This window comes from Cryptomeria japonica, chromosome 3 (genome assembly GCF_030272615.1).
Source record: "Cryptomeria japonica chromosome 3, Sugi_1.0, whole genome shotgun sequence".
NCBI classification, from domain to species: domain Eukaryota; kingdom Viridiplantae; phylum Streptophyta; class Pinopsida; order Cupressales; family Cupressaceae; genus Cryptomeria; species Cryptomeria japonica.
In genome coordinates, this window is record NC_081407.1 from 543,745,857 (window position 1) to 543,772,344 (window position 26,488).

General features: G+C 39.4%; 2 protein-coding genes across 5 annotated transcripts in view; one reads left to right on the forward strand and one right to left on the reverse strand.

Moving 5' to 3' along the window:
* Nucleotides 1–379: 379 nt before the first annotated feature.
* Nucleotides 380–26,488, reverse strand: part of LOC131075092 (glutathione S-transferase zeta class) — a 287,162-nt gene continuing 261,053 nt past the window's right edge. For 3 of the 4 annotated variants that reach the window (XM_059218439.1, XM_059218437.1, XM_059218436.1), the window contains one exon: nt 380–679. In XM_059218439.1, coding sequence (XP_059074422.1) covers nt 581–679 — 99 coding nt within the window. In that variant the 3' untranslated portion in view covers nt 380–580. Of the gene's footprint in view, nt 680–1,213; nt 1,452–26,488 lie in introns of those variants that run through there. The other variant, XM_059218438.1, reaches the window with a different exon arrangement.
* LOC131874653 (uncharacterized) lies at nt 9,899–10,803 on the forward strand. The gene is made up of 2 exons (XM_059218440.1): nt 9,899–10,242; nt 10,355–10,803. Exons 1-2 carry the CDS (start codon nt 9,950–9,952, stop codon nt 10,680–10,682), a joined length of 621 nt encoding a protein of 206 aa, XP_059074423.1. The 5' UTR covers nt 9,899–9,949; the 3' UTR covers nt 10,683–10,803.

Genomic DNA, 26,488 nt, shown 5'->3' on the forward strand with positions numbered 1-26,488 from the left:
AATGTTGGATAATGTTATTAATATACTTTATTCTCATTGACTAAAGATGATTTTAAGACAACGTAAAATATTTTTTCTTGATTTGTTGTTATAATGATTTATAGGTATCTTCTACAATATTTTTGAATATGTATGATTGACCTCTTAAAATATTGTTCAATGTAGAATAATAATTAAAATATTGTAAAGAAAATATTGAATAGAAATCAATTATAACTTTAGATTTATATGATATTAAGGGAATATTTCTGAGAGATAAATTAAATAAAGATCTAAAACTGAACTTGCATCTATACCTACCAAGATTCATTACTTAAGACTAAAAAACCAAAGTTCAAAACCTTAAATTTCCGAATTGAATTAAAATAACAATTTCAGATGTAACTAGAAAAGCATGAAGTTCAATGTTATATAATAGTTTTTCTATGTTTGCTGAACATTATTTTAGTAGGCTATATAATAAATAATGGTCCAAGTTATATATATTGAGTTGCAAATATATTTTAAATTATTTTTGAACAATGGTTTGTATGTCCTCTTTCAATAATACATATTTCTGATACTGCAATGAATTGCATAATTATGAAATGTAATCGGGAGTCTTTTCTGGTACTGCAGCTTGAAATTCTGGCAATTCAACCAATGCTTGATTGATCTTGTTCAGAGTTGGAAACTTTGACTATGAATTTAGAAGAATTTATTAGATAATATGCTTAAGACTATTGCGAATTTAAAGAGCAGAAATGAAGCCATTAAATATTATGTAATTATTCAAAAAATTTAGAAATATAAATAGATCAATAAAAAAAACCTAATTTAAAAAAGTGCCTATTCAAATTCTTCCTTTTAATTGAATAACTACTTTTTGTCTATAAGTCAGAGAACCTATATGTCCACCAAAGAGATTAAACCTCCATCATTTTGTAAAAATAGTGAATATCCTTTATCATTAGTTAGAGACAAAATGACCATACAAGTAAAAAGTACATTTTTTAACAATAATCTTTATAGAAAAAACAGGGAAGGGAGAATTGGCAACAATTTAGAAGAGCTCACATTGTACACCAAGATGTTATTTTTTCCAACTCGATGGATTTTGAGAATTCTACTAATACTTTTCCAAAGCCTAAACTTCAAAAACAAATTAATTCAATATAAAATGAAATGCTGAAGTAGTTTTGTAGTTTAATTTCTCATTCAGAGAACCTTTAGCCACTAAAAGCGATGGTTCTGTAGTCTTATCTGCCATTGAATCCACTGAATCTGAGGTATCTAGATCCTTCCCTCTGTTTCTCAGTACTTCTGAAAATGTGTCCTCTTCGGGCACTATAGGGATCTGAAACTGCTGTCTCTTCTGCTCTCTGTTGTAGTATCTGACGTCTTTGTCACTCATGAAGACTTCTGAACCCACTGGCTCTCACAGGCTGGTAGGAAAACCGACTCTGATACCACTGTAATATCCCAGTAATTTTTTTTTTTTTTTTTTAAACAGTAAGAGTTACAAGTAAACACAACAACCCGTTAAGGTTAGAGAAATCATCCAAACTGCTGAAAAGGAACCCTTCCACCTTTTGTTCACCGAGAGCCCAAGCTGGGAGGGTGAGAGCATACGGTGTTCTGGGGATCGTTAGCACCATTAAACAAATTGAAAATTACAATGCCTGGGCGGCAAGCCAGCCCCTTCTGCTTATCCAACATGATAGAAACTAAACTCTTGGCGGTAAACCATCCAAGGAAAACATGACAAGAACTGAAACTCAATCACTCTACCACGTATTTCAGCGGGAGGACATTACATTAAGCTATCACTCTTACCACATATTTCAGCGAGAGGACCATTGTATTGAACTTATCACTTGACCACTTATTCAGTGGGAGGACTGAGTACAAAAAACTGAATTACAAAACTTAGAAGGCGGCAAGCCAACCTCTTCCACTTATGCAGTGGGGTTTACAATTAAGAGCAGCAAGAAGGGATGATCAGTACTACTGAAACAACCTCACAAAATAGAGATGAGATGAGAAGAGTAATTGCAGATTTCTACAACAGGAATATAATTTTCTGTTACAAATAATTTGCAGGCTGAAAGTACAATTCAGCAGCCTATGGAAACACCAAAATGCTCATAACTCCCTCATTTTTCACCCGAATCAATTCAAATCAATCCCAATCCCACAATATAACACTAACAACAGCATCCAATCCAAACTACAACCCAAACAACCCACTATTCATTTGGCACACATCCCAATGCAAGTGCAAAAACCCACGCTATACCTAGGAAGTTCGATTTTATCTAGTAAATTCATTGCTCATTTAAAACTGCTAAAAACTCACACATTGTATCGCCATGGCTAGGAAGGAAGGATGAGCCGATACCCAGAATGACGGAGTCGCCTGGTTAAGAGGTGTGAGCAAAATATACTTTCAGCAGTCCCGCGACCAACAACCAGAAACACTCAAATCCAGCATAGAACACTCCATAATCTGCAACTCATTCACCAATCAGCAATGGGAATACAAGGACACAACTAGGTACTATCTTGCAAGTATGAAACTGAGACTTAGCTAGGAAGCCAACTTCGAAGCTCAGATTTTCAATAGCCAAACCGGCAGTATAACGATGCAATTTTCAAAGATGATGCAAATGGGAGCCCAAGTCTCATATTTATAACTTCACTCCTCAAATCCAAATGCAATTCCTCCAAATTCAATGCCTTGCATTTGCATTTCATTCCACTACATGTGGACCCCCAAAAGTGGCGCTATTTCCCATAAGTCAAATCCCACGCCCAAGGCATGGACCCATGATATACTTTGGCCAATATTTAGAGATAAGTCATAAAATAATATTTCTTTCAAATAATTCGACATCTCCTTAATAAACATGAAGCTCGCCAAATACTTAGGAAAAATATGGACATTAATCCCAAATATAATAAATTAGTAGCAAAATCAGATTAATTAAATATTAAACCTTAGGATAAGGAAAATAATATTTAATTATGTTGCCAATGACTCCCGTACTGATTATTATCACAACCAGGATGAAACTGAGCCCAGACAACCACAAAACTGTTGCAGAATCAGAACCCTGTCTACTGCCAAAAATAGAATTGTGCCACATAGCCACTTACTAAAAATAGTAAGTCAAGAACTAATGCTCAGAAAAGCATGATCATCGCGTCCAGAGGCAAAACATGGAGAGCTTAGTAGGGCAGTAACACCAGAATGGTCATTCCCTGACTTACTAAAAATAGTAAGTCCTCGTTTCATCAATGCTGGACCCTCATTCTTCATTCCACCTAGCCTACGGGTCTCAGGAATAGGCTAATGGACCACTGAAAGGTCATCAGTGAGAAGGGGACATTACACAGGTGACAATGAGTGGCAACTTTCTCATCACCATTCTAAATAACATTAATGACCTATTATGTTGCTCCTCACTATGGGACATTGGAAGCTTACCTTTTGGGGGCTCATTGTCATTCATGGTGGTGCAGTTTCAGGCACAATCATACTCGGTGAGCAACATAATAGTCTATATATTCTCGTCTCTATGCTTGGGGGACAAGAATAGTTTATCAAACATTCCTTCTATCTAAGGATTCACATTTCCTTTGTTGAGTTGCATCTTTTATAACTTGATGTCCTTTCTTGTATAGAATTATCCTTCACGTGAGTACATGTGTGTTCCTTGGTTAGGACCTATTCCTTGCCTGATATGGTATGTCTTTTATGAATGATCTCTCCTTAGTGATAGAAAGTGTGCAATCCTTCACTAAGAATCCACTTTTTCCTACTAATAGGGAATGTGTGTATTCTTAATCTTCTTCCCCTTGTCAAAGATGTCATCTTTATTAAATATCTTCTTTATTTTGGAGGTAGAAATCTTTAGACAAAGATCTCTTCCTCCTTTAACCACGCATCCCTCAAAAGGATCCCTATACATTTGTTGTAAAATATCTGTTTTACAACTATCTCTTCCTTGCTTAAAAAGAGTTAGGCCTCTTTAGCTTGGAGTGATGTACATTGTTGCTTAAAGGGTACCTCCTTGGTGATAAAGGTATTTATCCTTGTTCTTTCCCTTAAGACATCAACATGGGGCTATGTTGACATCTTAAGAGGGGGCATATATGCAGCCTCCTTGTTGCTTATTTGCAGGATTTCCTCACGAACATCGAGCTATGTTTGGTTATTCTTATTTACTGTTGTAGGATTTCCTCATGAACAATGGGTTTTGTTTGGTTATCCTTTTTCAGTTTGTAGTTTTTGTTCAATTTTTGCGGATTTCCTTACAAACAATGCTTTGTTTGGTTATCCTTGTTGCGGTGTCCTAGTAACATCTTCTTTATAGTTGTTTGCCTTGTAATAAGAAAGCTTTGCTTGGCAAAATCCCTCCTTTCAATTTGCACCAATCAATTGCCTTGCAATAAGAAAACTTTGCTTGGCACCCCTTTTGTAGGATGAGTTGACTAGCATGATGCAACTTGCTAGACCTTTTTGACTCACCTTTCCTTTTTCACATGGATCACACAACATAACACAACTTGTCCAGTAGAATTTGTGCTCTTTCATGGATCGCCTAGCATATCATAGCTTGCTAGCCTGTGGAATCGATGTTCTCTCTCTCTCTCTCTCTCTCTCTCTCTCTCTCTCTCCCCCCCCCCCATGAACCCGTGCAATAACACACTTTGCTAGCATTGGATCATGGTTTCTAGTACCCTCAATTGGTCTATGTCCTTGTTCTTTCTATAAGTCCACTTGTGCTCATGCAATAAAATGTCAAAAATGATCTTAGCACTTGAGGCATTTTGATGTCGAGGTCTCTTAAACTAGACATGGAACCTTTTGTGTGCTTTACTACTAATGTTTTTTGCTTTGTGTATATTTGAAGGTTACTTGCATGGATTGATAATATCCTATGCTTGGGAACTTGATCATCCCTCAGTGTTATCCTATCCCTAGCTTGTCTTGCTCTCAGATGCTCTCTCTTCATTTCTACTTTACTGTATGACATAAGGTCATACTTTGCTAAAGTGGGGGCTAAATGTAGCATCATAAATTGTACACCTTCAATTAGGGTGTCCAATTTCACACTCTCCTAGAACTCATTTTAGAATTCTCAGAATTAGTTTCATTGGCCTAGTATTCCATTCGATTAACTTTGCCCTTCATAGGGCACTCACGACCTGATTCCCAATGACCCTTGCATTTAAAGCACAATTTCTTCCTTCTCAAGTCATTTAGTGTCTCATCATCAGTTTTTTGAGAAGGTCACTTAGGCTAATCCATTCCTTCTTGTAGCTGTTTCTTGTCCTTATTAGAGGGAAAGGACTTAGATGACACTTTGCTACTAGGGATAGCAAGTTCCATGCTCCTAGCTTTCGTCATGGCCTCTTGCTATGTAATATCCCAGTAATTTTTTTTTGAATTTTTAAGGCCGACAATAACATCAACAAGAAATTAACCCGTTAAGGTTAGAAAACATAACTGAAACCATACTGGAAAGTAACCCTTCCACTTTCTGATCACCAAGTGCCCAATGTGGGAAGGTGAGAGCATACGGTGTTGAGGGGATCATTAGCTTAAGAAAACTGAAACATAATGCAATGCTTGGGCAGCAAGCCAGCCCCTTCCGCTTATCCAACGGGAGAACAAGGAAACTTGGCAGTAAACCAGCCAAGTGCGATACACAAAATAAGAATCACTCAACCGCAATATTTCAGCGGGAGGACTGCAATTACATAATAACCTCAACTCAACCACTTATGCAGCGGGAGGACCATTACACAAGCTATCACTCGACCACTTATTCAGTGGGAGGACTGAAAATTACAAAGTTGCTGAATATTAGGCGGCAAACCAGCCTCTTCCACTTATTCAGTGGGATGAGAGTTACAAAATAGAACTGGTTAGTAGTACTACTACCTAACCTTACAATAATAGAGATGAGAGAAGGAGAGTAACGTAGATTTCCACAATAAGAACATAAATTTCTGTTACAACCAATCTGCAAGCTGAAATTACAAATCAATAGCCTATGGAAATGCCAAAATGCTCATAACTCCCTCATTATACATCCGAATCAATTCAAACCAGTCCCAAACCCACAATATATCACTCACAACAGCAACCAATCAAAACTACAACCCAAACAACCCCTTATAAATTTGGCACACATCCCAATGCAAGAGCAGAAACCCACGCCATACCTAGGAATTTCGATTTAGCATAATAAATTCAAAACTAAATCAAACAAGTTGTAAACTCACAAAGTTTATTGCCAATGTTGGGAAGAGAGAAGGAGATGATACCCGTAATCGTCCGTCGCTCCAACAGAGAGATATGAATGAAAAGGTACTTCAGCCACAGGCAAACCAGCAAGTCTCCATAATCACTCCAACACCAAAAAATGTCTATGACAAGCTCTGAGAATGTAGAAGAATACAACGCACAACTAGGTACTATATTTCAAGTACGAAACTGGGAAGCACTAGGGAGATGCACTCCGAAGCCTTAGGTTCTGTCGCCAAACCGGCAGCATAACATTACAATTTTTTCAAGATCCTGAAATGGGAGCCCAAGGCTCATATTTATAACTTCTCACCGTCCAAATTCAAATGCAAATTCCACTTCTTTCATTTGCATTACATTCCATCTTCATGTGAACCCAAGTGTAGCGCCAAATACAAGAGTCAAACCCCACGCCCAAGACATGGACCCACGTTAACCACTTTTGGCGAAATTAGAGATGCAATATGAAAATGATACTCCTCCAAATAATTTCGATATCCCTTAATACACATGAATTTCGCCAAACTTAGGAAATAATGGACATTAATCCCAAATTCCATAAATCAGTAGCAATTAATCAAAATAATTTAAATATCAAACCTTAGGATAAGGATTTAATATTTAAATGCGTCACATGACTCCCGTATTGATTTTCTAGACAAAACTAGGATGAAACTGAGCCAGGAAGACCACTGTACTGCTGCAGAATCAGGACCCTGTCCACTGCCAAAAATAGAATTATGCCACTCTGTCACTTACTAAAAATAGTAAGTCAAGAACTAATGCTCTGGAAAGCATGATCTTCGCGCCCAGAGACAGAGCATGGAGAGCTCAGTAGGACAGTATCATCAGAATAGCCATTCCCTGACTTACTAAAAATAGCAAGTCCTCGTTTCATCAATGCTGGACCCCTCATTCTTCATCTCACCTAGCCTACGGGTCTCAGGGATAGGCTAATGGACCACTGGAAGGTCATCAATGAGAAGGGGACATTACATGCTAACTGGGATGGTCAAATGCCTTGATCCATCCACGCGAGGGCTCCAAAAGTCTTCCACTAAATAGGATCACAAGTCTCCACTCTGTGATACTAGGCACCATCAAGACAATCTCTGTGTTGGTTGAAAATTTTGTACACCTGGGAAGATATGCAAAATTGTGGTTTCAACCATAGATGGCACACTTGCCGAAAACTTTGCAAGTTTCAAAAACTCGCCAAATTTTTGAGCCTGGCGAGTAGATTTGACTTCTACTCGCCAGAAAACTCGACGCAATTTTGCCAAAAACTCACCGAGTTTTTGGCGAGTTTTTTGCAAAAACTTGGGGAGTCCGTGCAAAAAACTCGCCCGCTGTTTCACTTAGGCGAAAACAGCAAAACGATAATTCATTTTTTGTTTTCTGATTGGGTTTTGGGCTGAAAAAGGGGAAGTTGACTTGGAGTGACTTGGACGGTGATTTGGAGGGATTTTTGAGTGATTCCAAGTGGACTTGAAGGGGATTTGAAGGGAAAATTAGATTCCCAAGTAAGTTTTTTAATTTTTTTTCTATGCTTTTTTAAAACAATTTGTATATTTTTTGTTGCATTTAGATTGATTAGAAATGATTCTTAGGTAGTCTAAATCATTTCTAAGTTATTTGCACAAGATTTAACACTAGATTTGACAAGTTTTGTTGAATTTTCACAATTTTTTTGAAGAATCTAGTTTAAAAAATAAAATTCAAACCCTACTTTAAAAAAAAATAAATTTTGAATGATGTCTAAATTTATTTAAACTAATGTAGATAGTTTGCTAAATTGTTTAACTAAAATGTTAATTTTTTTTTTCACTTTGTATGTTTAAGTAAGTAAGCATTAATCATGGCAAGGGAGCAATGGCCACTAGTACCATGCCCATCTGGATATATAGGCACCTGTCCTAGAGGTGCTAGAGATGAGGCATGGAGGTATGCCTATGAGGGACCCGATCTTGGGTCAGTTATATGCATAAAGTGTGAGAAAATACTTCATGGAGGCATCAACTGCCTCAAATATCACCTTGCAGGAATAGATAAGCATGATGCTAGAGCATGCCCTGGGACCAATCAAGAAATAAAAAGACAAATGAATGCCCTACTTGTAGCTGGGGAAGAGAAGAAATTGCAAAGGGAGAGGGCAAAGCTAGCCATGAGATCAGCCATAGCTGAATCTCAAGGTGTTTCTGTTGACCTTGAAGAGGAATAAGAAGCACTTGAGGGCATAGTGGGCTCTCGACGTGGCCCACGTATCCGCAAACCCACCATCACCTCGCCCATTGCTTCTGCTTCCTCTAGTAGAGTACCTGGCACTGTTCCACTTCCATCACCATGATCAGGGTCCATAGGTGATTATTTTGTACCCAGAAAGGAACCAAAGTTCCCAGACTCGGACTCGGCAAGGCCGACTCGACTCGTGACTCGGCTATGACTCGGCAATGACTCGGCAAAATAAAAAAAACCTTGAAATTAAGAGATTTTTAACAATTTAAAACTTTTTTCATGCACCCATTATTGAATAAAGCTCAATTACAATGTGTGCTAGCTTGTTATGCCATGAAAGGCATGTTGGTAGAGTATCTACTTGTTTGGGGCTTCTGTTTAGTATTTTCTTTGGCCAAATTGAAATTTTGGGAGCACCAACATGAGACATCAAGAACATCTTCACTTGGAAATTGCAAGGATTGCATGTGTATGGTAGCATTAAATAGTGTGCTTGTTGAACTTAGGTTTTACCTTGGGACTATAGTTGACCTTGGTTTTTCTTGGACCTCTTAGTTTTTAGGCTATATATATGTTGGATGGAAGGGGGGATTGTGAGGCCAGAAGGGTTTGAAAATATGCTCCTCAGAGACATGTCCCTTGCCAAAAATAACATTGTGCCCCATGGGGGGATTTTTTGGGATGTGGGGACAGGTAGGAAATGTCCCCAACTCACCCCCTTTTTTCAAAATTTTAAGAAACATCCTTGTTGTGAGGTACTCACACATCGCCCCATTGCAAATGAAGACCCCCACTTTTTGCTTTCTGGGGTTAGCTCTTTTAGTTTTGTTGTTGGTTGTTTTAGTGTCTTAGCCTTTGCATTGAAGGGATTGAGTTTCTCAAAGGTCATCAAATCGGGTGGATCTCCTCAAGGTGGAGTGAAGGAGGTTAGGTCAATTGAGTGATTAGGGGTTATTTAGATCATTCCTAGGGTTTTTGTGTACTATTTGGTCATGCTTCAAGTTGCTAAATCAAACCTTGGTTGAATGTATAGTGTCCTCCTAGGTCGCGTCCCTTACATCAAGGTCAGAGTGAACTTACCTTAAAAGTCTGGAATGTCATCCTGATCCTGAAATGGCCTGAAATTTGACTAAGTCTGGAAATTTGAAGGATCCTCCAAAAACTAGATTTTGCATTATAACTCATGGAGGTCCGAAACCACTCTCAAACATCCTGACAATATATATGAAATATAACTTAAAGTATAAGAAAGAGAAAAGACATAAGGAAATGTCACTTATACTTAAATGTTATATTCCATATATGAATCCTAGCGAAGAGACTAACTTGTCAAACAAGTCAAAACATTGACCTGTCGTGGCTGAGTCTTGGAGCTTGGACTCGGCGAGTTTTGCCATAACTCGCCTGACTCGAGTTATGGTCAAAACTCATCGAGCTTGGCTTGACTCGCCAACTCGGCAAACTCCCCTGACTCGCGGCGAGTTTGGGAACTCTGCCAGGAACACACCTGGAGCACAACCATCATTAGAGGCCACTGGATGGAATAAGGAGGTACATGAGAAAACTGACATTGCAGTAGTTGATTTTTGGTACTTCAACAACATTGCATTCAATGTGGCTGAGAATGCTTATTGGCTGAATTTGGTGACTGCTATGACAGTTTCAGGAAAGGGGTACAAGGCCCCTTCTCGCAGGGATTTGAGTGGGAGGTTAGTAAATTACTACATAGTCCACTTGATTTCATTTTTAATTATTTTTTAGATTTCTTGTTTATTAAATCAAAATTGTGTACTAAGATCTAATTTCACTTTGCACTTACAGGTTGCTCACAAATGCAGTTGCTAGGGCAAGAGAAGTGATGGAGGATCAAAAAATTGAATGGGCAAATTATGGCTGCACCATTCTTTCTGATGGGTGGACAGATGGCAAGAACCGCACCATCATCAATTTTTTGGTTGCTTGCAAGGAGAATGTAGTGTTCTTGAAATCTGTTGATGCCTCCAGCAAGGTGAAAAATGCAGAAACATTGGCTGGAATGTTGGAGCATGTCGTCATTGAGGTGGGGGTAGGGAATGTGGTGCAAATCATCACAGATAATGCAACAACATATGTGTCAGCAGGTAGAATCTTTTTAAATTATCACCTTTAGGCATTAGCAATATTTTCATTTGTTGTGGCTTTGTTTTACTTGGTTGCATATTTCTTAAGAATAAATTCTTCTTTTGCAGGAAGAATCCTCCAAGAGAGGCACCCCACTCTTTTTTGGACACCTTGTGCAACACATGTCCTTGACCTTCTTTTGGAGGACATAGGAAAACTTGAGTGGGTGACTCCAGTTGTGGAAGATGCAAGGAGGATCACCAATTGTATTTACAATCACCCTTGGGTCCTAAATTTGATGAGACAACACACCCAAGGGAAAGATTTGGTGTGAGCCGGTGTCACAAGGTTTGCAACGATTTTCTTGACGTTGCAAAGCCTTCTTGCTGCATTGACTTCTTTGAAACAAATGTTTGTGAGTGGAGAATGACTTAACTCACCTTAGTCAAAGAAGCCTGAAGGAGAGGATGTCACATGCATAGTCTTCGATAGCCAATTTGCACAAAGGGCTGTAGAGATTGTGAAGGTTGTTACTTCAAAACTTTAATTTTTAAATTTTAGTTATTCTTGATTCAAGTCTCTTATTACTAATTTGTAACTTCATTATTTAAATTTTAATCTTTTTGTAATTTGTATTTTTCAATTGTAGGTGTCAGAGCCCTTGGTTCGAGTTCTTCGCTTGGTGGATGGGGATAAAACCCCAATGGGATATCTTTATGAGGCCATGGATAGGGCCAAGGAGTCTATAAAAAATTACTACAAGGGGGATAGACTCAAATTTGATCCCATTTGGGAAATTGTTGATAGGAGGTGGAACAATCAGCTCCACCAACCCATTCATGCAGCAGGGTACTTCCTCAACCCTCGTTTTAGGTTCGGGGGTTCTTGCTTAGATTCGAATGGAGAAGTCATGGAGGGCCTTAGTACATGCATTGAGAGGATGGTTCCTGATGTTGAGGAAAGAGACCTCATTGTGAGTGAGCTCCAAAATTATGAGGGAGGAAGGGGTAAGCTATTCTCTTCAGAGCTGGCTAGGAGAGGAAGAACCACTCAAACCCTAGGTATAACATTTGCCATTTGGATTTTGGGATCTAAAGACTAAAATGATTGATAAATTATGTTTACTCTTTTCTCTTTGCTTTCTAACTTTTCCATTTTATTTATTTTGCAGATGCTTGGTGGCAAAATTGGGGTGGAAACACCCCACATCTCAAAAAATTTGCCCTCAGAGTCTTATGTCAGCCTTGCAGTTCATCCAATTGTGAGCGCAATTGGAGCTTGTTTCAAGCAATCCACACGAAGAAGAGGAGCAAGTTAGCGCAGAAACGGCTCAATGACCTTGTCTACATGCAATATAATCTTCGATTGCACGTAAGGAAGGTAGAGGAACTAGAAGGTGGTCCAATTGACTTGGATGATATAGATCCTTACAGTGATTGTACATCACAGGAGCAGCCTCCATTGTTTTCCGACACTGACATCACTGATTTGGAGAGGCAGGCTATGGAGGAGGGGGGTGGATTTGGTTTCAGGCTGGATGACATTGAGGAGGATGAGGATGAGGATTCATTGCCAGTGCTAGAAGCAGGTGGAGACATAGCTTCATCCAGGATGGAGGATGAGTCTCAATCAGCCATACCAAGCAAGGAGGCACAGTCACGCCCACAACAAACTTATACGACTAGACCCTCTAGTTCTACCTCTCCCCAAGTTTTTGCTAGAGCTGGGAAGAGGAAGTTGTAATTGTAATTTGTAATGATGTATTTACTTTTGTTTTTACAAAAACTATTTATAATTTACTATTTTGCTTCCAGGCTTCCAGCCATCAACTTTCCTCATGAGGATGCGATTTTGTAGACACTTTGCATTTAAATATATCTAGAATCAGCTTGTTTCTTTTGTGTTATCATTTATTGACTCATTGGATGCATCTTCTCATTAAATTTTGCAAAAAAAATGCATTTTTTACTAAGTTTAAGCATGTTTTCAAGTTGCCGAGTTTTTCCCGAGTTTTCGCCGAGTTTTTTTCCCAGGGGCTTGGCAAGTCAAGCCGAGTCGCGAGTAGTTCAACTATGGTTTCAACCACAGCGTGTGAGTGTAAAACTCTCCTAATTTAAGGGAGGGTTCCCCCTTTTTCTACTATTACTAACTAAATACTAATCTAACTTGGGTGGGACAACATCCTTTTCTCTTTTTTCAAAAAAGATAATATTCTTTTTTCTTCCTAGAAAAGAAATAGCAGTCAAGAAAACAACTACAACAACTTAAAGAAAAATGCTTTAAAAGGAAGTGAAGAAACTGTGAAAGCTCAAAGTCTTCCGTCACTCCCCTTGAGACGAGAAAATGAAAACAAAGCTCGAAGTCTTTAACTCCCACTATCCTATCTACCTTTCCAAAATGATTAAAACATGAACAATACATAGTATATAACAGTGCAAAGTCTGCAAGTATGATGCACTACTTTAAATGGGAATAACCACAAGCACAAAGTCTTGCAACTCTTCTCAACTTTTAACACTTTATTACACTAATTCAACCCTCACTATTTGCAACACAAAGTCTGCAAGAAATCAAGTTAAAGCTCCTTTCAACAATCTCGTTATAACTTCAAGTAAATGCACGAAAATATGCCACTATGACACAAGAACACAATGGATATAGGGGTATGACCTCAATACAAAGTTTGAAACTCAAAACCTTCTTGATATTACTTGAAAGAACAATTTACAAGTATGAAGCACAAAGTCTTTATGATTGTAAATTTCTACAAAGTTTTCTTGCTTGCTGAAAAAGATAAAGATTACAATGAGCACCCTCTTGTATATATAGGAGAGGGGTTGAGAGAAAAAAGTGGGAGAAGTCTAACTAACTGAGACTTTTTCCACAACTAACTAATCAACTATGAGTTATTCAAATTACAGTTCTATTGCCAACTAACTTGTAATTTGTTTACATGTAATTACAATTTACAAGATTACGAGTGATAAAACTACTTGTACTTACAAGTCCCGACACTACATGTAATTGGTCGAAAAGAAAATACATAAAACAAAATTCAAGTGTCATGAGACACCTCCTATTCTCTTCTATATTTGGCCATGAAAGATTGAAACTTGTCAATTGATTTATGCAATTCATTAGGATCTGGACCCACTGTATTCCTTGCAACAACAATAGTCTTGATGAAGACATCGAAATATCTGACTGTTGCTACTCTATATTCCTCAAGAACAGTTTGCATCTTATCAAGAAAGACTTGGCAATTCACAAACCGATGAATTGAAGCCACCGTAAACTGTTTTGATTTCGGTTCTTGACGAAGTCTTGATGCCAACTTAGAAAGTATTAGATCTTTAGAGAGCTATTCTCCATCTTGTCTTAAAATCTTACAAGACATCTCAAAACTAGAGATGATATCTTGCTCCATCTCATTACTCATTTCAAGAGTAACTTGTACATCTTTGATAAGGTCCTTAATAACCAATGATTTGTTGAACATAAGCTCCTCAAATTCGATGTACCACTCTCTGCTTGGTATCACCAAATTGCTACACAGTGTTTCCAACTTGACCTGATCCATCTCGTGCCAGATCTTCAAATCTTTCTCTGTTGACTCTAGACTTTGGCTAAAAGCCTCTAAAGTCTGATTCAATTTCATTTTTGTTTCTCTTACACTGCTCAGCACATGCAATGCTTTCTTTACCACTTGAGTGTTTTGGTCAACCAATTGATCTACCCAAGAATCAATTGCCTTGGCCTTTTGAGCAACTTTCTCTAATTGTTTGATGGACTCTTCAGAAGCAGAGGTCAAGGGATCAACCTTTTTTGAAGAATGAGTGATCTTTTGGATCACTGAGATTAGCTGCGCATTCTCCTCGTTGAGCTTATCCTTCTTTGCTAGGAGCTCATCGTAACTCTGAACTAATGAGGCCACCGAATCCTGAGCATCATGCATAATCCCAACATGCGTCTACTTTCCTACTTCCACTCTTGTGAGCCTGTAATTAGATAGTTGCATTTCTTCTAGCGGTTTCTCAGTTAAAGGTTCTGCCACTTCTGCATACTTCATCTTATTGCTGCCCACAACCACTCGTGAGACTGTCTTTGCCTTCTTAGCAACTCTTGGCTTAGGTTTCCCGACTTGCTGAAAATCAAATATATCAAGAGAAATATCTTGCTTCTTACTTTTTGGAGTGATTGAACTTAACCATGGGGGTAAACCTAATGAGTGCATGTTTGTAGCGGCGGTTGTGGTTTGTGAAGAAATAGGCTTTACCTGTACCACAATCGTCACTCTAGAGAAGCCTCACAATGACAAGTGCTTTCTCAGATGGCAAATCATAGCAGGCCTCAGACATGAACTTATCAAAGCTCACAACAGAAGTATCAATTTCTGGAATTGATATGCTAGATAGGATGGCACACAAAGGATTTACATCAAAGACGCTCTCCAAGTTGCCATGAGAAGTATCTGTAGCTGGTGATGATACAATTGTGTAGGCATATGTACTTGGCATTACAAGATCCACATGGACTGTAGAGAAAGAATCGACATCCGTGTCAATTGGAGACATAGGTACATCCAATGACAATTGAGGAATAATTACGTGAGGAGAATTTGAGTCCATAGTAGGAGGGGATCCGGTTGGACTCTCTTCATGTGCTTCACCCTCAGGGTCAATGCCATGAATTTGTACTTGAAGTTTCTCTTTTACTTTCAAAAACACCTCTTGTGGAGGGATGACTAAGGCTCTACTCACTCTTAGCTTGATCCTTGTGCCTATTGTGACCATTTCACACATCGCCCCATTAAAATGGGGACCCCCTCTTTTTGCTTTTGTTTTGCCTGTTCTTCTCTCTGCTTTTAGGGTTTTGAGTGAGTTGTCTGGGCTAGGGTTAAGCCTTAGGGGTTTCTTTTGGATATTTTCAAGCCGAGTCCAGTCAAATTTTGAAGGTTATTATGCATCCTCCCGAAGATTGCGATTTTTGAAATAAGATGAGCCTGTCAGGAAGTTAGATATGTCCAAGGTTAGGTCTAGTCAGGGTTTTTGAGGGAAAATTCAAATTTTGTCTAAGTGTTAGCATTTTGAAGATATAATTGTACATTCTTGCCTAGGTAAGTTTTGATCAAATTTTGGAGGCGAGACTATGTCTGAAACAGAGAAATCGCTCCTGTCCTTCACTGGAGGCTCAGGGCGAATTTCATCCTAAGTGCAATTTCTTGTTTGCGAAGGCTTGCTAACTAGTTCCCGGCCTTGAAGATGACCTAATTATGGCTTGTGAAATGGTTGAAGATCTAAATTGTGGATATTTTAGCTTAGAAAGGTGAAATCGCTCTTGTCCCTCTCCCAGGGACCAAGGCGAAAATGTTTTTTAGTGCATTTTGGTCTTTGACTTTCTAATTTATTTTGTGCAGGGTCTACAGGGGAGATGATTGGACATGACTTGATGATTTTAAGGATTTTGAAGACTCGAAAATGATAAAATTTGAAGGATTAAGAAGAATTCGCTCCTGTCCCTCCCTGAAGGACCAGGGCGATTTTCTTTATACATACCTTTTTGGACCTTTCTCGGACTTGAGCTCTCGTTCATGGCTTGTAAAAGGATGATATTCTTCCCAGCAAAGGATTTTCGGGATGAAAAGTGAAACGATTTGGCCTAGAGGGCAAAATTCGCCCGTCCCTCACTGAAGGACCGGAGCTTGAATTTCAAATTTGCATTATCCTTGCAAGATTAAAGTGATTTTACGATTTAAAGAGGCCAAGGGAAGTGTGTTCTGTCCGTTGAATATAACTTGAGTGGGCCACAAAGGAGGGAATCAACCCAAAAGGCAACAATTGCTCCTGTACCTCACCAAAGAACCAGAGCGATTTTCTAACAAGGCAAATTTCTTGCAAAGGTAAGGCAAGTTTCGTGTTTGAAATGAATGAAAGAGGGCGTAATTGGTCCATTGAGGATAATTTCGAAGGATAGCAAAGCACAGATAAGTTCATAATTGCAAAATCGCTCCTGTCCCTCTCTAGGGGACCAGGGCGAAAGATCTAAAGGACTACCTCTTCTCTCCAAATTGGGACGAACCTAGGCCAAGGCACAAGTTTGGAATGATACTTGAAGTGCTTCGGGGTAAAATGGAGTTGCAAGGACCACAAACTTCGATGACAATTGGCTAAAGCGCTCCTGTCCCTCACCAAGGGACCAGGGCGAAATCTCCAAATATGCCCATTTGCCTAACATTTTGAAATGCTATTTTTTGTGTTCAAGACTCAAGAGCGAGTGGGGAATGATGTTTTATGCTTTGAAGGCAATTGGAGGTTGATGTGATCGAGAGTTTGTACAATGAACTAAAAGGCGCTCCTGTCCCTCTCCAAGGGACCAGGGCGATTCTTATAAAATCAACAAATTTTCCTCCAGAATCACGCCAAGGCAAGGTGGTGCAAGATGAGATATACCTTTTAAAAAAATGGTGAACAAGGAATTGCTTCCAAAAATTGACAATCCTAGGCTCAAATGCAAAAATCGCTCCCTTCCTTCACTGGAGGACCAGGGCGAAAATCTTGGGAGAGCCTATTTTGCCTTGAGGAAGCGAGTTAAGCATGCATAGAATGAACGATGGAGATCATTGCTTACCCCCCAACTTGAATTGGCAATTTAAAAGATAAAGATCAAGGACAAAAGTGGAAAATTGCTCCTGTCCTTCACCAAGGGACCAGGGCGAAACTATCCTAAGGCATGTTCCTTCTAAAAGCCAAGTGAATTAAACTCGAGACTCCTATAAAAAATGTCATTTTGGACACCTAGGATGAAGTTTTGAACGTGGAAACAAAAGATGCAAGGCTTAAAATACAAGAGCGCTCCTGTCCCTCTCCAAGGGACCAGAGCGAAGTTATCAACATTCATTATTTTTTGCCTTATTTTAGCAAATCGCACTAGATGCCAAGTTCGCTAAAAAGCTTCGAAATATTTAAAAAAAAAAATTAAATTGGCATTTAATGAAAAGCACATAGCATTTAATAATTAATTTTAAGCCTTGGAAAATCGTTTTTTTTAATTAATTGAGGCATTTGAAATTAATTATTATTAAATTAAAATTAAAAGGAGAGCGCTTGAGGTATCATTTTCATTGCTTAATTAAGTCGGCCTTCTCCCTTTATTAATTTTTTGTTTATTTTGGCCTATTTTCACCAAGTCGGCCTATGGGAAAATGAAGTGGTGAGCGCCGATATAATAGGGGTGTGTTGAGCGATTTTAATCAATCATTCATTCATTGTATCAAGTGCGATTTGGAGAAGCAAGGAAGAAGTGCGAAATCTGGTCTAGTTGGAGCGAACTTTGTTGGAGGCTAGAGGTGGTGGAATTGATGCTTGTGAAGACTAGAGGAAGTACATTTTGCTAAAGGGAGGACTTCAATCTACATTTTGCCTAGCAAATTCCTTTATTTTTGCATCATTTCTTAGAATTAATTTTCAAGGTGGAGGTGTCAAGATGGCGACCCCAAAAGCAGGAGCATCCACTAGTCGTCCAGCTCTCATGAAAGAAGATCAAAGGAATGAAGAATTGGAGACCAAGATCGTGTCAAAGTGGAGCAACATTGGAGATACCAACTTGGGAAACTTCAATGTGAAGAAGTTTCGAGAGGTCCCTTACATTGGAAAACCATCACCTGTTGCAAAGAGAATAATTGAAAGTGGCATCATCAAGGCGGCCGGTTTCCCTCCAGCAGTCCAGTGCCATGAGCTGATGATCGAGTGTGCTCGCCATTATGACCCACAATCAAGATCGATTGTGTCCAAGGAGGGAAACACTTTGGCTTACCTTTCAGAGGAGGCTATAAGTGAGGCTCTTCATCTTCCAAAGCACAGGGATATGATTTACAAAAGCTTAGAAAGAGCCAGGTCCATGTATGAAGATGATCCAGACACTTGCTTGAGCATCATTAATAAGAATTGGTTACTCAAAAGTCGTCCTCGCCTGAGCAAGATTCCCAACACACCGCATAGGATCGACTTCCAGGAGGAGTACAGAGATTTGATAACTTTGCTCAATCGAGTTACAGGGGCTCCTCAAGCCTTCTATTTTTAGAAGTGGATGTTCTACTTCATCCAAGTGATAGTTCAAGGAAAGGGAACAATTCATTGGGCTAGAATTATTAGCCATTGCTTGGACGTGCAGTTGAGAAGACTGAAGGCTACCAAGTCATTCCACATGAGCTCGTACATCATATATGCCTTGATTAGGAGTTTCGAATATGCAGGACTACCTCATAAATGAGTGATCGGAAGAGGGCCCGGGGAGGTCAGAGTTTGTGACTCTTATGTTCATTTGCATCACCCACCAGGAAGTGACTACAAGTTAGTCAATGATACCTTCACGATGAATATCACCAGGGCATTGCAAGGCGGGATTCACAATCGGTTATCTCAAGATGCACAAGAGCTTGTCAAGAGGTATGGTGCTTGGTTCATCCAATTTCAAAAGTTTACATATATTAGAGTTCATGGGTGTCCTTCACCTCCCTATATGTTGCCCAGATATCCGACAGACAGGATAGTGCTACTTGACGTGACTAGGCAGTTGGCGGCTTATGCAAAGGCATTCAGACATAGGCATGGAAATGGAATTCCTGTGCCTATCATATTAGGGAATTCAGTTGAGGTATGTCCTAATGCTCTAGCCTTGGATGATGCAGAAAAGGAGTTGGCCTTATATTCATTTTCATTCTTTGCCTTGAGGGAAAATTTTGATCCTTATGGATATATAGAAGAGACAGTTGGTAGAAAGTACAGGCATGAATGTCAGGTAGAGGACTTTTGGATGAATCTCTCGAGTGATTTAGAAGTAAAAAGAAAGATGCATTCTAGATTGCCTTTAGATTTCATCAGGAGATGCAAAATTTACAGAGTGGCTGATCAAGCTCAAGACAGTGGCAGACATCTCCAATCATCTTATGACCGAGAAGACAAAGCAGTGAGGATTGATTGGAACGAGCCTAAGGTTTTGGACCTAGATGCTTTGATGGCTCCAGTTTTGTCATGTACTCGCAGATGGGTAGATGTGCAACATCAAAAGTTGAGAGAACAGAACATACCAATGACTTTTACTTTGCAGAATGAACCAGGGGAAGGAGGAGCAAGCGTAAGTGAAGGCAATCCTCATCCTAAAGGCACAAGTGAAGGCAATCTTCGAAGCGCAAGTGAAGGCAATCCTCATCCTAGAGGCGCGAAGAGGAAAGAAAGACCTGAGAAAAGGGAGCCCTCTAAGAAGAAGCAAGAGGCCAATCGAGATCGTTCATCCGGCACATCCTCTCGACATGAAAAAAGGACAAGTCAAGTTGTAAGACAAGAGAAGAGGGCACTTGAAGTTGAAGAATCTATGGAATCAATGGTACAGAATGATAAACATGAGGAAGGGCAGGCACCTCAACGTTCATCAAGTCAATCTCCCCAAGTCGATGAGCTACATGAAGACAAGAATGATGATGAAGTGACATCTCCTCTGCGAGAAGAAGAACCATTGCCTAAAGAGATACAAGTTAGGGAGATGAGATCTGCCATTCCAGATTGGTTGAAGGAGAGGTTAACAAGGGTGATTGTGATCGAGGATGAAGATAATGTGATTGACTTAGAGAGCCTTGTAGGAAATTCTCAGGAAGTAACGGAGAAAAGGAAGGCCACTAAGATGTCCAAGATGATCAGAGATGAGACAGGTTCCAGGAAATTGCAGATAGCTACACCAGCAGTGGACAAGTATGAAGGTGAAATCCTTGCAGAGGAGTATGATGTAGAAACCTTTGAACTTGGTCCACTCACCGCTGAGCAGACACTGGATGAGGCAATCGATTCATTTGAGGCACTTAAAGACAAGCTTAAGGAAGAGATGGAAAAGAATAGAAAGCTTGAGAGAGAGGTCGGTGCTTGGAGAGGCTACTTTAGCCATCTCAATCAGCCTTTGGGACGTCAGGATCCCGCAGTGTCTCCTGTACAGGCACTTCCCCTTGAATCAGTTGGTGAGGCGGAGAGAGTCAAGAGCTTGGTTCAGCTTATGAGCTCTTGGATTGACAAATCCCACATAGAAGCCGTTGAATTCGCAACAAGAATGATGTAGACAATCCATCAAGCTATCCATGTCCTTGAGATCATCCACAACCTAATGATAACAATAGCCGCCTTTGCCCACACTAGAGATGTTATCATTCCTGTTCTACAAGTAATCAAGCAAACACCAAGGAAGATCCTAGCGCAAGAAAAGATATTGGATGGAGGAGCTCATAATTTACTCCAGTGGTCAGCTATACTCCAGATGAAGGAAGTTCTTTTCGAAGACATCAGCACCAAATGCAATCAAGTTGAAGGAGTCATCCATCCAATTCAGGACAAGGTGTTTGAGGTGTTATGTACTATCCTTGGCAGGAGGATCGAAGTTGAGACAGATGTGGATCTTCAAGAGTTGGAAGAAAAGGTCAAGGTTATCTTTTGCAAGGATGAAAGTGTTATCACAGATGAGCAACGGGATCAAATGTTCGCTACTATGCTCCTAATTGAAAAAATCAAAGAACTTGAACCTGGATGGGATGCGGCTCTTCTCAAGGCCTTTGATCAGATTATCCATTTGGAGGAACGAATGAGGAATCTTCCCGAGATTCCTATTGCTGAGATTGAAGGAATTGTGTCTAGATTCATTGCATATGCTAAGAAAGAGCATTGGAAAGGGAATAAGGTTCTAGAAGAGAGGTTGTTGTAGATGATGTGGCACCTTAATTATCATTGGTCTATGTTTCCTAGATTTTTGTGCCAATTAAATATTTGGCTATGCATTTAATATTGTTCAGTAAAAGGGGGAACTTTTGTAACAAACCCTAATTAGGGTTTAGGTGTCAAAATCTCAGCCGTTGATCTTCTTTTGATCTGGGCCGTCCATTGTAATTGAGGATGCTATATATACCCTCACTCATTTTCAATTAGGAATTAGAGATTAAGAGAAGAAATAAATATTAGAGTCAAATAGTTAGAAGTTATTTTGTAGTAAGATTGAGCGTTGAAGAGAGAATTTCAAGCAATTGTTGTCCATTTTGGCTTTGAGATCAATAAAATATTGAAGTTATGGTGTTTTATTGTAATTCTTGTGGCTACTTTCATGGTTGCTTACTTTCTTGAATCATTCTTAGTTGAAGTAGTATTTAAAGTTTGAAGGACTAAGTGTTGAGCTTGATCTTTGGTGAGATTCACGTTCCAAACCACTAGCCTCTTACTGATTGTAAGAACGCCTTGTGTGGTCAACTGGAGATATTTGGATTGCTTAAACCTTCAATCATTATTGAACTATTGATATGTACCTTCATGGTAGTGTCTATGATTCTTGATGAATTGAAAAATCATTAGTCACCTTAGAAGATCGCATCAATTTCGATAGATTTGTTATTCCTTGGCAATATCGAAATTGGTAGAATCTTACCAAGTCTAGCCTACATTGAGTCATTCTTAGGATTAGATTAGAATTCATCTCTTGCAAACCCTACCTTTTGATCCTTTTGAGAAATTGTTAGTTTTAGGAAATTCTATTCCTACAATTCGGAAACGTAAGGCCCCTTGATGAAACAACATTCACAACGACCACTGGTGCTTATCCACACGTAGAGACCCTACATCAAAGAACCTTGGAGTCATCCTGATTGATCATTTTTTTGCGACATCTTCAGCAATCAGAGGCTTTATTCAAGAGAGGATAAGGTACCCTTGGGTATTTTATTCTGTGTATGATTGTGTACAAAATACACGTCAACAGTGCCCAAGGAGGAAACCTACGCCCAACCGATCTTGCTGAATCACTTTCTGCCCCAACCTTGATCTTGATGGTATTGACATTATTGTTCTTTAGCCAAGCATTGGTATTAGCAAGGATGTGTTGAAATTTGTCAAAGATAGAAGTACACTCCTTTTGTGACCATTGGGGAGACGGAAGAGGAGTCTCAACAACCCTTTGTTTTGTATATTCTGGGCTAAGAATTTTCCCGTCATCAATCATTCCTTCTGGAATCTTGGTTAGATCTAGATCCACAATTTGCTCCAAGGTGAGCCTTCTATAGTCCATTCTCATGACATCTTCTGTGCGAAGATCAACCCATATATCCTCAAGGCAATGAACATGAGTGAAGGCTCTCTTGATTTTGTCTTTCATCCCCCGATAATCAAAATCTTTCCTTGCCTTGAACTTCTTCAACTTGACTTTTTGAAGTTCAGTTTCCATTGCCTTTTTTCTTGCCAAGGTTATTAAAGAATAACGTCCAATCTGTAATGGATTGTGAGAGGATATATTGATGCCTAGCTTATGATTGGCTAACTGGACTGCATGAACTGCCATTAGTTGCCTAGCCAATTCCATCAGGAAGATCTTGTTAGTAGGATATCTAGGTACCATGTATGGTTGATCTTCAAAACATCCAATTCTCATGTAGGTGAAAGTAGGGAACTGTAGGAACAAGCATCCATACTCGTTTACCTTCTTCCAGGCTGCCTCAGACACTATCATTCTTGAGTGTTTTATCAAATAAGCACATGAAATGACCAAAGAAGGCAACCTACACCCTCTTGTAGTGAATCCTATTGGGTCTCAAAGTGAGTTGCTTGTAGTATTTCCATACTGGTACCAACGATCTGTCACCTTTTGGTAGAAAGACTAGGAAATTGTCTAAGTGACACTGCTATGTACACCAAGTACGAATTCATGTAGAAGGTGAGAATAGTTAAAACTTGTGACAGCTGCTCATGCAGGTTATCACTGATAACTTCACCCCAAAATATATGAGATTGCCCTTTCCTCATGACTACAATATACTTGTACATCCATATTTCAAACACATTGGAATGTTTCAGTCCCATTATTCTGTTGAGAAGTGTAATCATATCGCTGACTTCCTTAATGAAATCAGATCGATATAATTTGGGCCATCTTGAGAAACAAGTCCTGGGAGTCTTGAGCAATTTAGAGTTGATATGTCTTATACAGTCTGACCTCTTTTGGTTATAATGATCCAGAGTGCTCTTCATTGAGATATCTGCATACACCGGGGCAATAGGAACCTTGAAGATCTTGTCAATAGTCTTTGCATCCAATCTGATAATGATATTGCCATCATCATCCTTGCTTGTCCTGGATCCTCTGTCAAAATGAGTTGCACAGGCAAGCACAAATTTTGGCTCCAAGGTAGCCACTGGGAAAGTGGAGACCAAATGAATGTGAATATTCAAGAGCAACTGCATGCCATGAGTTGGTGATCCCTCTGCCCTCTCAACAAACTTAGACATATCAACATGTCTGATCTCTGTATCCTTAATCTCATCCACCAGAGAGCTCGCTTGAGAAGGAGCAATCTCACTTTGGTACTTATCATACTTGTATTTCATCTTCTTATTGGTAGGAGATGCTGACTCTTCTGTCATTGAACAAGAATTTGCAATACTGCGATGGAAAATCAAAAGAGTTAAGACATCTTCAAAAGCTATCAGGGATGCCATGACACTTGCTTGGAAAATCAATGCTCAACCCTAGACCTATTAGGAAATTTATCATGAAAGAGAGTGGGCAAACTTAAAAGATTGTTTACGGATAAGACTTGGACAATGACAAGGGTGGAATTCGGATCTTGAAGGGTGGTCTGCAAGTGAGATTGACTTGGAATGTGCAGGTGGGAGAGCGCGAACTTGTGGTAAGGAGCAAAGATTTTGACTTGTAATTGGATCTCTGAGATTTGAATACAAATATACGCACTAACTATTTGAATGGGAAAAATGAATTCGCAACTAGAAGCTTAAGATCCGAAATGCATCTTTTACAAGCTAGGGCAGCATGCCATTGAACTTGCAATTGGGTCTGAAAGACTCGAATGCAAGTGTGCAACGCACAACTGGGAAAACCTTAACATTCTACACTTGAAATCGGGTCCTTATTGTTGAGACATGGACCAGCTAGGACTCGAACCTAGGACCTTCCATATGCTGCTGAAGTGCTCTACCACTAAGCTACTGTCCCCTCTTGGACCAGTCCATCGTTGGTCCGGGTGGCTTATTTCCAACACCAACACCCCCCCTTAAGCTACACCTCTCGTGTGCTTGGGGCTCCTAGCCTGGACCTAGCTATGTTACCATGTTGAGACATGGACCAGCTAGGACTCGAACCTAGGACCTTCCATACGCTGCTGGAGTGCTCTACCACTGAGCTACTGGCCCCTCTTGGACCAGTCCATCGTCGGTCCGGGTGTAGCTTATTTCCAACACCAACACTTATGACCCGATTGCAAGTAAAAGTGTCTTGCATACAGATGATGAAAAGCTTGCAACACTTATTACAAATGGATATGATAAAGGCAATAAGTGAAAGATTTGCAATCGGGTCCTTGAGGCCCGATTGCATGTTGGCATGGAAAAAGGGCGAATATGAGCTCGCAATCGGGTCTCATGGGCCCAATTGCATATGAATGGTATGCAATCTGATTATATAAAAATATACGTTGCAAAAGAACACGTATGGTTACAAGCGAATGAGGCATAATGGGAAAAACATAATACCCTTCACTTGAAATCGGGTCTCTAGGACCCGATTACAAGTGAACAACCTTTGCAAGTAGTACAAGTTTGCAATCGGGTCCTAGAGACCCGATTACAAGTGAATGCTCAGTCAAATGAATAAACATAAACTTGGAAGGATAGAGAGATCAACTTGCAATCGGGCCTTAGAGACCCGAATGCAAGTAGACAAACTTGCGATGGAGGGAAAGAAAAAGGCTTTGCAAGTGGCGAGAGGCAAACTTCACAATGACAACCGACTGCAAATACATGCGTAATAGACAAAGAAGGGAAGATTTGGAAACACAAGAAAAAGGCTAACAAAAGATCGCCATCTTTAAAACACATCAATACTCCTCTATTAATCCCGAAACTATGTGAGTGAATGCAAGCGAAAAACATGACATAAGGAAAGCAACATAGTGAGAAAAGAACTGGACTCCGCCTCCTATAAAACACAAAGAGAACAAGAACCCAAAAGTGAGAAAGCACACATACCCGAAAAACTCAAAGAAAGAGGTAAAAACCGAAGAGATCCCTATGCAATGCCCAAGAAAAACAATCCAAAAACTCTCCACACAAGAGCTTAAAAAGCGAAAAAGGAAGAACACTCCTATTACAAGACCAATACAAACTAAAACGACTCCCTTCAAAAACGCAGAAAAAGAGGCAAACAAATTGGGTCCTTGAGAACTCGATGCAAGCTTATACAATATTTGATATTTGATAAAAACTTCAAATGCTTATAATCGGGTCTTATAACTTTGATAACAAGTTAAAGTTTGTGTAAGAAAGAGGGCCTTTGAAATTGGGCTTTTGACCATAGATTGCAAGTGAAGTGATGACTTAAAAAAAATAAAAAATAATGAATCAACTTGCAATCGAGTCTCTAGGACCCGATCGCAAGTTAGTTCATTTTTAATACATAAAAAGTTCTTGTAACTTGCAATGCTAATCCCAAAACCCGAAATTGCACATAAAAGGGAAAAAGAAACAACCAAAAACAACCAAAACTTAAACAAAGATGACAAAATCTCGCACACATGATTAGATACTAATCAAGACAAGTTTTAGCCTTGAAAAACGTGCCTTGGATAAAAATTATGAATTTTAAGGAAAAATTCATAGGGGTTGCCTCAATTTTTGAAATTTCAAAAATAAGGACAACACTCTGAAAATCAGAAATGTAAATCTCTAAAGAACCATACTGTTTGAGTTGGGCAAGCTCCCTGAAATACATCCTTGGACCCTTCCTGTCAAACTGTTTGATGAATTTAGTGGTAAACTCATCATAGGTGGT